At 38.1% G+C, this 13,058-nt stretch overlaps 1 protein-coding gene across 1 annotated transcript in view; it reads right to left on the bottom strand.

Moving 5' to 3' along the window:
• Positions 1 to 8,268: 8,268 nt before the first annotated feature.
• kdm4b (lysine (K)-specific demethylase 4B) overlaps positions 8,269 to 13,058 on the bottom strand; it is a 36,883-nt gene continuing 32,093 nt past the window's right edge. The window contains exons 21-22 of the mRNA XM_017413508.3: positions 11,859 to 11,951; positions 8,269 to 10,512 (exon numbers count right to left, since the gene is read on the bottom strand). Of these exons, the coding sequence (XP_017268997.1) occupies positions 9,874 to 10,512; positions 11,859 to 11,951 (732 nt within the window). The 3' untranslated portion in view covers positions 8,269 to 9,873. The remainder of the gene's footprint in view (positions 10,513 to 11,858; positions 11,952 to 13,058) is intronic.

Genomic DNA, 13,058 nt, shown 5'->3' with positions numbered 1-13,058 from the left:
GATGGCTGCTACAGCTAATTGACCTTGGTCAATACAAAGATGACTAAAACTAAATAAATTTTACACAGATTGAGATAAAATTTGGTGTTTTAGTAGCTGATAGTTTTTCACAACACATCCTCCAAGCCCTAACAGATCAAATGAGAGCCTGTAATCTCACAAGCTTCAACATATTGGTATTTTTGAGGTTTGACTAATATGGTTTTCACTCTCTCGTTTTCTTTCTTGTTCACCTCTAACTTTCTGAGCTATCATCTCCTCCATGGCATTTATGGCTCTTTCTCATCATCTTCTGGGTTTTTGTTAGTATTAATTCTTCCTTCCACCCAATATTACGGTTCAGGAGGAGCAAAAACATTTCCGATTCAGAGCCCTTGACTTCATATCTACTGTAATGACTTGCTTCAAGCAACGAGCAAATACATCTCATTCTCCATATTTGGCGCCTGCTAAAATGGTCTGAATGTTAAGTTTTAACCTCGTTTCATATTACAATGTGAATGTTGATCATAATGTATTCATTTCATAATAAAGGCAATAAAGTTCTAATATGATGTGCTGCAGGGTTTGTTTCAAATTTCCATCTTTAAAGTTCTCACGAGAAACTTTAGAAATGTCTGGGATTTTTTTTTTCAAACAATAATATATTCACTGATATCTGAGATTTTTTTTATTATTAAACTTTTCTATTATTTTAGCTGCTGTAGTTTTTAGGTTTAGATTGTCATTGATAGAAGTAAAGCTATTATTGTGGTTTTACTTTCCTTCAGCACATATTGTTTTGTCCTATGGATGAACATGAACTATACTGTAATTTAAGAATGGTTGCACTGAACTATGGCAGGGTTAGGGTTAACTGGACATTACTTTTATCTGATTAAGTGGAAACAAAGTGTTTGAACCGAAGCTTTTGTCACAAGCTCTATTTCTAACTTCAAATACATCCTCCTCCTTCCTCCTACTCTTCTTCGTCAGGGGTGTACTGATGCCTGAACCTAAGCCAGCAGAGCTTTCAATTAATAATTACCCTCCGTTTTGCAATCATGCGCCTCACAGCCTTGTCACGTGCGCTGAGATGCTCACGTCTTCCTTAACACCTAACCATGTCAGCCGCAACAGAAAAAGGCAGTCAGATAGGCAGGAGGCACAAAGGTGCAAAGTTCTACCTGCTGGATGTTCACACAACATCCCACAACTCTCACTTTAAATGGAGTGAGAGTTATCGCTTCCTGAAAGATTTTATTTATTTTTTATCACGTCCGCAAAATCTGCAAAACTTATTTGATTAGAGTTCATAATTCAAATTTGAAACATTAAAGTCACTTTTTAACTGATTGGTAAGAACATATTTGTCATAACTGTTGCAAGAGATAAAAATTGTAGTCATGAATGGTTAAAAATGGTGTACCATATGTGATGTCATTATGTCCTCGTTTAATTGGCTTATTAGCAATGTCTGAGCTTTGTATTCTTATTGTTATAGATTGAAAACTGAGGAATTTAGAAACTGGTGGTTTGAATGTTTGTCATATTTACTGAGCAGCTTTTGCAACTTTCTTCCTTCTATCAGCTCATGTGGTTCCAGTAAATTGTCACGAGGAACCTAATAATGAACTTGTAAAAATACTTAGTTTCAATACATAGGTTTTTTTTTAATTATTTCATTTTGGCATGAGATTTGTGCTGTTAGGATTTCAGGAATAATTTAATGATTTTTGTTTCTCCAACTCCTCACTTGCAGCTGCTAAAACTTTGTATGAATAGTAACTTTCGTGTCACAAGTATCAGAATTATTTTTTATTCAGTCAAAATACCAGCCCCACATCAGAATCTGGTGATAAATGGATGATAACAAACATAATCAGGCAGCTAAATGAATTTCTCTCAGAAACTGCAGAGACACACTGAAAAGGATATGAACACAAACACACACACACATTGCTGTTAGTCAAACAAAAATTACCTAAATATGCATTTGAAAAATAACCCCATTTAGAGGCAGCTGCAGAATGGATGTGGTGAAATGATGTTGTGACTTGCCTGCAAAGCAAAAATGATGAGAATCCTCGATTTGCATGCTCCGCGGTAAAGAGTATGACACAAAGTAAATACCAGTAGGGGTGGCTCTGCTGTAGTGAAAGTCTCGGTTCAAATATAATTAAAAAACTTCTTGCAAAGGAATGCATTAAAGGCTCCCTGTAGCCCTGATAACACCAGCATGGCAACGGGTAGGGGTTTTAACTGTCTTCTAATGGGCCTGCTAAAAGGCCCTTTAATATGTTTTCTCTTTTAAATCATCAAAACTCCCTTTTCAGTAACCCCAGTAATGATCTTTATCAGGGAGTGAACAAGAAAATGTTCACAAAGGATGGAAAGGGGGGTAGAAAAATGCCAGTGGCGATGGTACTTGATGGGCTAAAGGCTAATTGTGTCTGAAATGAGATTTTAAGGGTTTGAATTAGCAGAGGGTGCAGCACATGGCAGCTGAGAAATGAAAGGAAAATTGAGGGAATATTGGAGCAGGTCACATGCAGATAAGCATGTCAGCTTTCCGAGAGTCAGAATGTGTTTGTGCAGCTTTTAGGACACCGTCTGGTGATTAAAAACTGACTGAAGAGGATAAAACCCCGCCATAACTTGGTTTATTGTGTGAAAGCTGATTCAGCATTCACACGATTGTTTTCATATTTTTACCTTTTCAGTACATTTTTTGCAACCTAACTACTTCTGCTTATTTTATGTTATTTTAGTCGTTTATATATCAAAACATTCAGCTTGTTCAAAAGATGCATGCTGTAACTTTTATACATTTTAAAAATATCCAATTTTATTTACAAATATTTTCCCATAGAAATACATTAAGATTTGTTTAGATCCTTCAAATTTATTGTTCTCAACTTCAACCTATTTGCTCTATTTTTGTCTTAAGTTACTTTTAGTTTATTGCTAGCCTTTTGCTACTTTCAGCTTTTAGCTCACTCTTTGCCTTTTTGAACTTCCCCTTCAAGAACAGATGAACAAAATGCCCTCGAGTTTGCAAGAAATAAAATCCTGAAATGTTCAAGCAGTTACCAATTGGGATCTAGCACAGCTCCCTGAATAGATGAGCTTTCAGGTTAGTTGTGTAAAGAAGGATTAAGTTGAGTGTTTAAATGATGAAGAGAGGGACAGAGGACAGGAACGAGATGTGAAGAACAGTGTTTATTGCTCCAGTAAGAGAGTAAATATGATGTAGCATCTCCAGCTGTGCACTCAGCTTTGTCAGCTGTGTTGTCTGCATGCAAATACGACTTGATAGATGAATGTGGTCTGGTCTAAAGGGAACGAGCCACTGAGGGGAAAAAAGACGAGACTGTGGTCGCTCAAAGACTAATGGGCCGATTAAGAGCTTCAAGGGGGTAGCCATTTATTTGTTGTGTGTGACTGGATGAAGATTCACTTCATTAATATGGGCTGGCACTTACCAGCACCGTTTTTTGTGTGTGTGCATGTGTGCTTTTGTTCCCTTCCTCTTATTTCCCAGCAAGCCTCAATTTCCCTTTTTTTTAGTTAATTATCTCTAAAGCATGAAGAAAAAAAAAGAAAAGTGGAGCAAAGTTCAGACATTTAACAACAAGTAGTTTTCTTTCAAAATGCAGAAACTCTGCAACAACTGTAGAAGTATGAGTGAATGAATTGCTCTGCAATTTTCTACTTTTTTAGGACAAAATTAACATAAAACTTTTACCATTTATGCTGGTAAAGTGGGCTATATTATCGTCCACTGCCAAAAGCAAGAGGTGATCATGTTTTAACTTCTGTGTGTATGTTTTAAACTTTGCCCATTAACTGTGTCTGTCTGTTAGCAAAATATCTCATGAACCACTGAAATTTGGTGTGGTAGTAGCTGAGAGGCCTCCTCAACACATACTGAGAGGGAACATATTTTGCAAAATGTTGCATGGGATTGAGCATTACATTAAATCCAACGTTTAACCCAAACATCTGGAACTTTATCCCTTTTCATCATAACTTAATTTTCGTTTAAAGCTCTGGTGGGCAATGACCATTCTTTTAAGGAATACTAAGACTTTAATGTCATCAGCTGCCATTAGTTTGAGTTGACGGGTGGGATACATCCTGGACAGGTCACTGTCCAACATGAGGCCAATGCAGACACATGAGTTCAACAGTACAACGTCATTCTTATGGTCAATTTAGACCGTTCAGTTAACGTATATGCATGTTTTAGACCGTGGAAGGGAATCATTGTAGAGAAAACCCACATATGCACAGAGAGAACGTGCAAACTCCACACAAAAAAGGCCCCAGCTGAGATTCAAACCCGCAGTCTCCTTGCTAGGAGGTGACTGCGCTCACCACAGTGCACCCTATTAGACACAAACAGCAGGGAAATTATCTGTGTTCATTCAATTATTTAGACCATCTTTTCCTCAGTTTCTCTTGCCAAAATGCTGCGGATTAAATGTGGCCACTGGAGGGTGTCTCAGTCGCTGTAGAATCATACACGCCACTGCAACATCTTTGATATTTGGAGGAGTTCATCCAGATGAGGAACCACTAATATTTCAGTCTTATCCTCTTTAAACGAAAGACAGTGCTGACAGATGGAACTCGACTAAGTTATTACGGTATGCTACTGCTTCAGTGATGTGATTTACGTGGCAGAAATGTAATAAAAGCTTAAGGCTATAATGGAGCCTGTCATATCAACCAGCTTGTCAACATAATTGCCACTTTCATCTGCAATTAGATCCAACTGCATTCAACGATTTCCATTTCCATGTGAGCCATTCAGCTGTGTGATAGTCAACCATTAGGTTAGAGATTTAAATGTCATCCTGAAGGACGTTTTGATGGACACACTCAAACCGGCGCCCATGGACTTTGAACTTACAGGTGTGTGTGTGTGACTTCTTCAGCAGCAGCAGTAACTCGCCTCGTTCCCAAAGCCATCTTGTCTCCACTGCCAGAAAACACTAAAAGGTTCTTGCTCCTTTGCTCAAATAAACTACAGATGGGTCAGCATAAACTTTTGTCCTTGAGAGTCCTTTTCCACTTGTTTCTCCTAACGTGTTCCCCGGCTGTGCTCAGCTGAAAGAAAAAAGAAAAGAAATCAAATTCCTGCGTTGTTAAAGTAATTGTAAAGCTGGCACATCCCTAGTTCCTCTGCAAAGAGACTGCAGACACTTCAGAATGTTAATGGTCACCCTTTTCCAGTGAGGGCAATACAAGCTGGGCATATGCACAGCTTGTAGTCAGTGTGTGTGTGTGTGTGTGTGTGTGTGTGTGTGTGTGTGTGTGTGCGTGATGAGGGAGCGAACACCCGCATTGGCAATTTGTCTGCAAGACAAAGATTTCTTGTTCTTTTATTGACATTTTTATAACTTCTAGCCTCCTTTTGATTGGTTTCTTTTAGATTTTAAAGCTTTTACCACTAAAGACTTTGAGTAAATTCTGCTTATGAAGGAGGACATGATGGGGAAAAAAAGAACTACTGATACTGTTGAAAATCAAATTTTGATACATTTACACTCTTTATCACATAACACTGATTTTTGGTGCTAGAAAATATCAGTGTTTTTGTTTATTTTAATCAATAATTAGTAAACAATGGTGCCTTACTGCTTGACAATCACAAGAGAAAAAATTTGTTGTTGCCTTAGATTAAATACCAAAATGTCAACAAATGCTCATCCATTTTTATACTTTTGATATAAAACAGTGCTACAACTAAACAAGAGAAAAATGTAAAAAAAAAAGCATAGATTTGCAACAAAAACATGTGTCCAAGTGGGGCATGAGTACACATAAAGATGTATTGTTTCAGGGGCGTCAGCGGCCCCCCGATGCTTTGAGGGTCATAAATCTAAATAATGGAGGCATAATTTCATATGTGGCCTGGTGTTTTGCCCTTTAGTTTTGGCTTTTTGAGAATTTCTCCCCAATTCTTAAAATAAGTCATAATCTAACTGCTGTCTACTGCAGGTAAGACATTGACTGCTTCATGAAACCCCATTTCAAATCGGAGCTGTCCTTGTGATGGAAGGCCCTAAGAACAAGGCACTGCTAACAAATGTCAAACTATTTAACTCACAGTGGGCTGAAGGAGCTCTTAGGAAAAGTGTTCAAAGAAAATACAAAGTGTGAGGACGTTTTTTTTCTTTCAGAACAACAGATTATTCTCCAAGTTAAATGGAGCATTATTCACACAAGTGCACTTCTGTCAGGCTCTTTCAGTTAAGAGGTCGTGTGCAACAAAAAAAAAAAAAAAAAGAGAGCGAATATTTACTTCCTTTGGCAATTACCTGATTTAATGACAATTTGAAAAGGCTACAGTGTAAAGCACATATGTTTTTGACATTTTGTGTATTTCTACAATTTGTGAGGATTCTAAATCAAATGTATTTTCCAATTTTTCAGCGAGGTAACATGATTGAACCATCACAGTTAGTGCTAAAAAAAAGGAAGAAAGGCAGAAAAAAACAAAGGTGACAGCTATTCCATCTGATTTATGTTAGTCATATTCACTTTGCTTTTTTTCATGTAAGTGGCAGGTGGCTCCAGCTAATTATACATGTATACATCATGTATAAATAACTAGTGTGCCCAGCAAGCAGGCTCAGAAACACAGCTCCCTGCTGACTGCTTAATGCCGGAATCCAGGAATCCTGCCAATGAACAATGAATAAAAAGCAGTGCTGATGTTTGTGTTGTCAGTTATTGGCACTTAAACATCCCCTTATCTGCAAAGGGAGTAGAAGATTATGTCTTTAAAAAAAGGTGATTACACACTAAAGACCAGGCAACCTGATAGCCTCAATTATTTTTTGCCATTAGAGAATGAATACAAACTTCTCTGGAGCCTCCAGGGAATTCTAAAAGGTATTATCTAAAAGAAATCTTTTCACTTTCTTTAATAGTTTTTCTTCAGCTCGTAAGCTTCCTATTTTATACCTGGCTACCACTTTTGATTCTAGTTTTATTTGTTGGGTTTTTAAATCAAATATGCTTGATAAATAAAACACCAGCACAATCAAGAATAAAATAAAATTATATTCATCTAGTGCAGATTCAAACACTAACCCTAACGGAGGAGTCATCTTCCAGGGCTGTGGTTCCCAAACTTTGGGTCAGAACAATGAAAATGGGTCTTAAGGATCTTCAGAATTTTAAATGTTAAGTTTGAATAATTATTGTAAAATATATAGTCACAAATTTTAAAAAAACTGTGTAATTGTTGATGAGGCTGTTGATTTTGCCATATAAATTGTAAAATTAATATCAGACCAGTGTGTGCAGTAATGATCTTGCAAAGAAAAAAAAAGAAAAAACTGCAGTGAATCACAGACACTAACTGCATGCCAGTAAGATATTTGGCAATCAGACGGACTCCCACTGCTCTAAATGCCCACAGCTGACTTAGACCAAGGTTGCCAAGATGCACATGGTGTTTGTGAGCATTTTGACGACAGAAGGGGGAAAAAAAAGAGGAATGAGGAAAATGTGGGTTTATTGTAACTGATATTGCCACCGTAGAACTCAATATTACAATTGTATGTTTCCAATATTGTTCTGCCCTAGTTGTCACCATGACTCTTGTTTAATTGGCTTATACCCAAAGTCTGTATTTTTCAACCAGTAACAATTGGTACAAGTTACTGCCACTGGTATTTTCTGCCAGGGCATAAAAAGTTTGGGAAAACTGAACTTTTTGCAGACAGATGAGACCATTTATACCCCATCCATAATACGATGCCATGGATGGCAGATGGACTCCAGGATATCGACCAGAAGCAAACTAAATCAGGTTTTGTAACCTGATGGGGACGCTAACACGACCAACAGTGTAGACATAATGAAGTCATCTTTACGATAGGCAAACTAGACTTAAATATAATCAACTATAACAATCTAAACTTCCAAATTCAGCTTGATGCAACTGTTTTTCCTGATAACAGTACTGAAATGACAATATGCCTAAATGCATAAACGTCATTTCTTTAAACAAAAGATTTTTGAAATAAGGTGGTGTGTTGCGTGTTCAAAAGTATGTCAGACTTAGGAAAACAGAACTGATTCGGATTCATTAAATCAAAAGTTGATTTGAAACTTAAAGTTTACAAAAGGGATTAAGTAACAAACCATGAATTATTTTTTTCACTGACATACATGTTTATGTGATCCAGGCTAAAAAATATTTAAAGAAAGCTGTAAAATTTCATTATGAGACCAAGAAAACACTTAAAATCACACAAAACTACGATATGTTGGCGACTTTAACCCACTTTAATGCTCAGTAATTATTGTTTAATGACTCTCATTTGGAAACGGGAACACGTCTCTGTTCAAACATTTCAGATGTGACAGGAATAAAGAAGTAACGTGACATTTACAAATATGAATCCAAACAAGGCCAGTGGTATGTACAAGGACAGTGTTAGGAGAAATCAGTAGTTTAGTATTTCTGTAGCACCCATTTAGCACAGAATGAACAAATGCTAGAAAAAGACAAGAAATTAGTTCATATTCTTAGAAAACCCACCAAAAAGGAAGGCGTCATTATTTTTGATTGGCCAAGTTTGTGGATTCAGTTCAGAAAATTAATACAGAAAGAGTACATGAATAGAAAAAATAACAGACATTATACATGAAATTACTTTAGAAATTTATACATAAAATCTAAACCAATGGTGCAATAAATTCAGATTTTAGGGTTCCTACATTTTTTTTTATTTTTTTCCTCTTCAAAACGTTTCCTACTCTTTGAAGAATCAGCACATTTGCTGACTGAAGTGCTTTTAGGAGGTAACAATAAACGGAGATGTCACTCTGACTGACAAGTTGACAAAACAAGCAAATTGACAGAATATGTAGCAGGTGTTCGTGTGCCCAATTACGAGTGAGGGCAAATTCTGGCTCGTCGTGCACGTCTTTGACCTTCAGAAGACCTGAATGTTTGCTTCTCAAATGTAGGAACCCCTGAGATAGTCCGAGTGTAAAAAGTGGTGTCGCCAAATGACGTAAATACACAAAGATGTCAGCTGTTAACTACTTTGACACATCTTCACAAAACGTTGATGCATCCTCCAGACAAATCTACTAGTGTTTGCATTCAACACATTTGCTCTATTACAAATAATTCTTTCAATAGTTGACTAAGACTTTTAAATACTGAGTTCCCGCTACAATACATTTCTTTTTACCCCCCTCCCCCCTATCCCCTATCCCCATTTACCTCTTGCAATTTGACAAGAACACACCTTGCCTGAAATATCCTGCAAATGAACAATGTGACAGTTTCAGTCCGTCAAATAGTTTCAACTGAAAAATAAGTATCTTGTTGCTGGTTACTTGAGTTAGCAAAGTTTAAGTCCACAAAAGCCTCACTGCAGAGAGGCTCTTATAATCATCTGTTTCTTATAGAAAGAAATGAAGAGTGTGCCGTTATTGAACAAATGCAACGAGGTATGAAGTTGATGCCACCCAGAGAATTATTCATATCAAGATGGAAAAAAAAAACCAAACAGCAGCTGGACAATAACAAAAAGCAATACAAACTAACAGAGAAAAAAACAACACACACCAGAATTAATAACATTAGAAATAATAGTAAAAAAAAAAAAAGAATAGCTCTGCTCTTTAGCTGTTGCTTCAGAGCAAGCTAAAGCACCACTGCAAATACATTAACTCAAAAATAAAAAACATGCATTAAAAGAGTGCTTGTGATTTTGTGTCTCTTCCTGTTCGCTCCTGCAGCTCTCAAAGCTGGAGGAGGAAATGTTTGTCCCATAATACAGCACTCAGAGTCCACCTCTTTCAGCTCATTTCCTTCGACCTTCATTGGTCGAGTAATAACAACAGGGTTGGTTTTTAATACAGGGGGCTGGGACCATCGTCCTCAGGGAAACGTGAATGGAGGAGCCTCTCCATGTAGGAAACGTAGCCACTGCTGGGCGTGTAGCTGTCAGACGTGTGCTGGGCTGGAGGCAGAGAGGATGGGGTGGACAGAAGGGGGTCAGAGTTCAAAGTGGACTGTGTCAGCGTGGGGTCAGAGTCCGGGGATGGTTCTGTAAGCGTGTTAAGGGGATCACTGGTGTCCATTGGGGTCTCAGGATCCATCTTACTGGAGCTGGAGGGGCTGGGAGCTTCCTGTTTGATAGGCTGGATCTGAGGCTTTATGTCTGGCTGCATGCAGCTGGGGGGGCGGGGAGCTTCCTGTTTGATAGGCTGCGTCTGAGGCTTTATGTCTGGCTGAATGCAGCTGGGGGGGCTGGGAGCTTCCTGTTTGGGCTGGGTCTGAGGCTTTCTGTCTGGCTGCATGCTAATACTGTGGTGCTCCTGTGCTGGTGCCGGTGCCCGTGCTTGTGCCCGTGCTTGTGCCCGGGCTGGTGCCCGTGCTGGTACTGCAGCTGCAGTTTTGGGGGTAGCTGAGCTGGAGGGCAGGCGGGGGCGTTTAGCTGCTTGGGCTTCGTATGCTGAGGAAACCTCCGCCTGTGGTGAAGGTATGGCCTGAAAGCAGAAAGACTCGAGTTTAGACCAGATGGAGAAACATCAAAGGAAAATTATCCTGATACGTCCCCTTACTTGCGTCTCTCGTCTTAAGAAACATGACCTGTAACAAAATCCTTGATCTGAACTCCTCTAACAGCATTCCTCTCCTGGGACCATCGTGACTACCATTTTAAAGTCTGCATTTTGGCCATCGCCATCTTGGTTTAATGAAAACAGACATCACGAGTGAGGAATGTGTCTGAGGACCGAAGGACACTAATGTGGTAACGACTTCTAAATCCCAAGGGAGCCTTACGCTAATGCATTCCCTGTTTATTGTCTCATTTGCTCTAAATGGACTGTAATTTAAAAAAAGAAATGAGCTTGTGACATGTAAGACATGAAACTAGAAACTTTGGCCATAAACTCATTAAAAATGTTTCCTAAAGTAATAAAAGTAGAATTGTTTTTGAAGTACGCTTCTTTGCACCTAAACATGTTGCCCCTTAACGTCCATTTTAATGTTGTCTAAATCACATCAAGGTTAACAGATCCTTATTGTGGGATTTTGACCAGGAGTATATAACCTATACTGTGGACAAAAACCTGTAAGCCTCAGAAACACAGAAAACAGCTCAAACCTCACTGACACCAAGTTTAAATGACTATCCTCTCTGGTTCACCAGAAATCATACTGCTAATTGTTTTGCCATTCTGTTAAAGTTGAAACTGTTGTACATTTATCTGTTAAAACACATCTGCAGAGGCTTCACTTCCCAGAACTGGAGGCTTCGCCACATTTGTCTGTGCAGTCTACGGGAAAAACCTTTCAGATCATGGGAGAAAAATATTTTATCTTTGTGTAATAACAGTATCTATAATAAAAAATGTTAAAACAATCCTCTAAGTAGCAATGAACAGAGAACCAGGCCAACCAGAACATGTGAACAGAATGTGTTTCTTCCTGATTTATTGTTATTACTGTAACTAAGATGGCAACGGGTCTGTTAAGGCTGTGAATTCAGTACCAAATTATAATAGATTAAATGTATTTATAACGGCTATTATTTGTTCTGAGTTATTGGATTTGTCAATAATTTGTGAATTCTAAAACTACATCCAATATTTCACCAGAACAAATATTTATTCACAATAACGTGAGTAAAATAATGGGCTCAAGTAAGAAAAGTCAAATAATTACAACTAATTGTCTGTTTTTGTCTAAAACGCCCGTCCTTAATTGTTAGAAGCCTTCTCCTCTAAATTGTGGTTCTAAAAGATATTTTGCCAAAGTGTGATTTTGTTCTTTCAAAGAAGAATAATAAAAGGTCTTTATGTCGGAGTACTTTCAGGAAAATACTCACCAGTCGGGCTCGGACCCTTTTGGGCAACTCGTGCTCCAGGTGAAAGATATCAGACTGTTTAAGCATCTGCTGGCTTCTATCCTGAAACTCAACCTAGATGGAGATAATAAAAATAACTAATCAACATGCTTTGTCCTCAGACAGAGCAGAAAACAATCAGCCGCAGGGAGGAGAGAACAAAAATCCAAATGCTGGTGATTGTGAAAGATTATACACTAGACCCCCCCCAAAAAATATACTCCTCCCAAACTAAAGGAGAACACATCAGGAAAAGAAATGAGCATCAGGGTTGTTCAGTGAATAAAAGAATATGCCCGAGACCTAAACTGGGACCGTCTTAGCACCACACAACCTTGAGCTGCTGTCAAATTATCCTTGACCGCTGAACCAACGCAGAACACCGACTGGATAAGAGCCTCAGTTAAGCACTAAATATAAACGCTGGTTTTAACTAAATTCTGTGAAAGAGGAAAAGGTCAGGGCTGTGGCTCAGACTGTGATCAGCTGGAGGCATGTTTTTATCTCCACAAAAAAGCATCTCCAAGCAGAGATTTCATTTTTCTTGCTCATTTTAGAAATAAGATTTGACGGGAAGCATTTGTAATGAAAAAATGCATAAAAGACGACTGACAAATTAAACAAGAACGTCTTGAACTAACACTAACATATTACCATGTTTTACTTCAGACTGCTGTTTAATAAACATGCTGTTTCTTAAACTTTATTTCTGGTTAGTATCTACACTCACAAATCATTCAGGGCAGCTGAAAACATTTTCTTCGAGGGCTTTGATTTTATTATGCCGACTTTCCAATTTTTCCCAGAATTCACTGCTGATGTGACATCTCTACTTTGTTTCTGGATGCCACACTGCCTAATAATGCTCCACCATGATCTTCAGGTGCAGCAAAGCTGTCTATATATTGATTAATATCAAATCTTTTTGTCTTTTTGGTTCTAAAGCTGCATGTAAATGGCATAAAAGGTTATCTTTGACGTGAGAAAGGTCTAATTATTTACAAGACATTTTAAAATCATTCTTTAAGGCTTCAGAGTAGCAGCAGGTCAAAAGCAAAATGCTTTGTTTTTGTCTGATAAATGTGATTTACAGATTTACAGCTATTTTCCCCCAGTGTGTTCAAATACAAGTCACCCTCTACCTAAAACATTGTTTAAATGGTGTCTCTGGACGACATATTG

The sequence above is a fragment of the Kryptolebias marmoratus genome, linkage group LG24 (genome assembly GCF_001649575.2).
Source record: "Kryptolebias marmoratus isolate JLee-2015 linkage group LG24, ASM164957v2, whole genome shotgun sequence".
NCBI classification, from domain to species: Eukaryota; Metazoa; Chordata; class Actinopteri; order Cyprinodontiformes; family Rivulidae; genus Kryptolebias; species Kryptolebias marmoratus.
The sequence above is the reverse complement of the archived record's forward strand: the minus strand, read 5'-3'. Positions and strand labels throughout refer to the sequence as shown.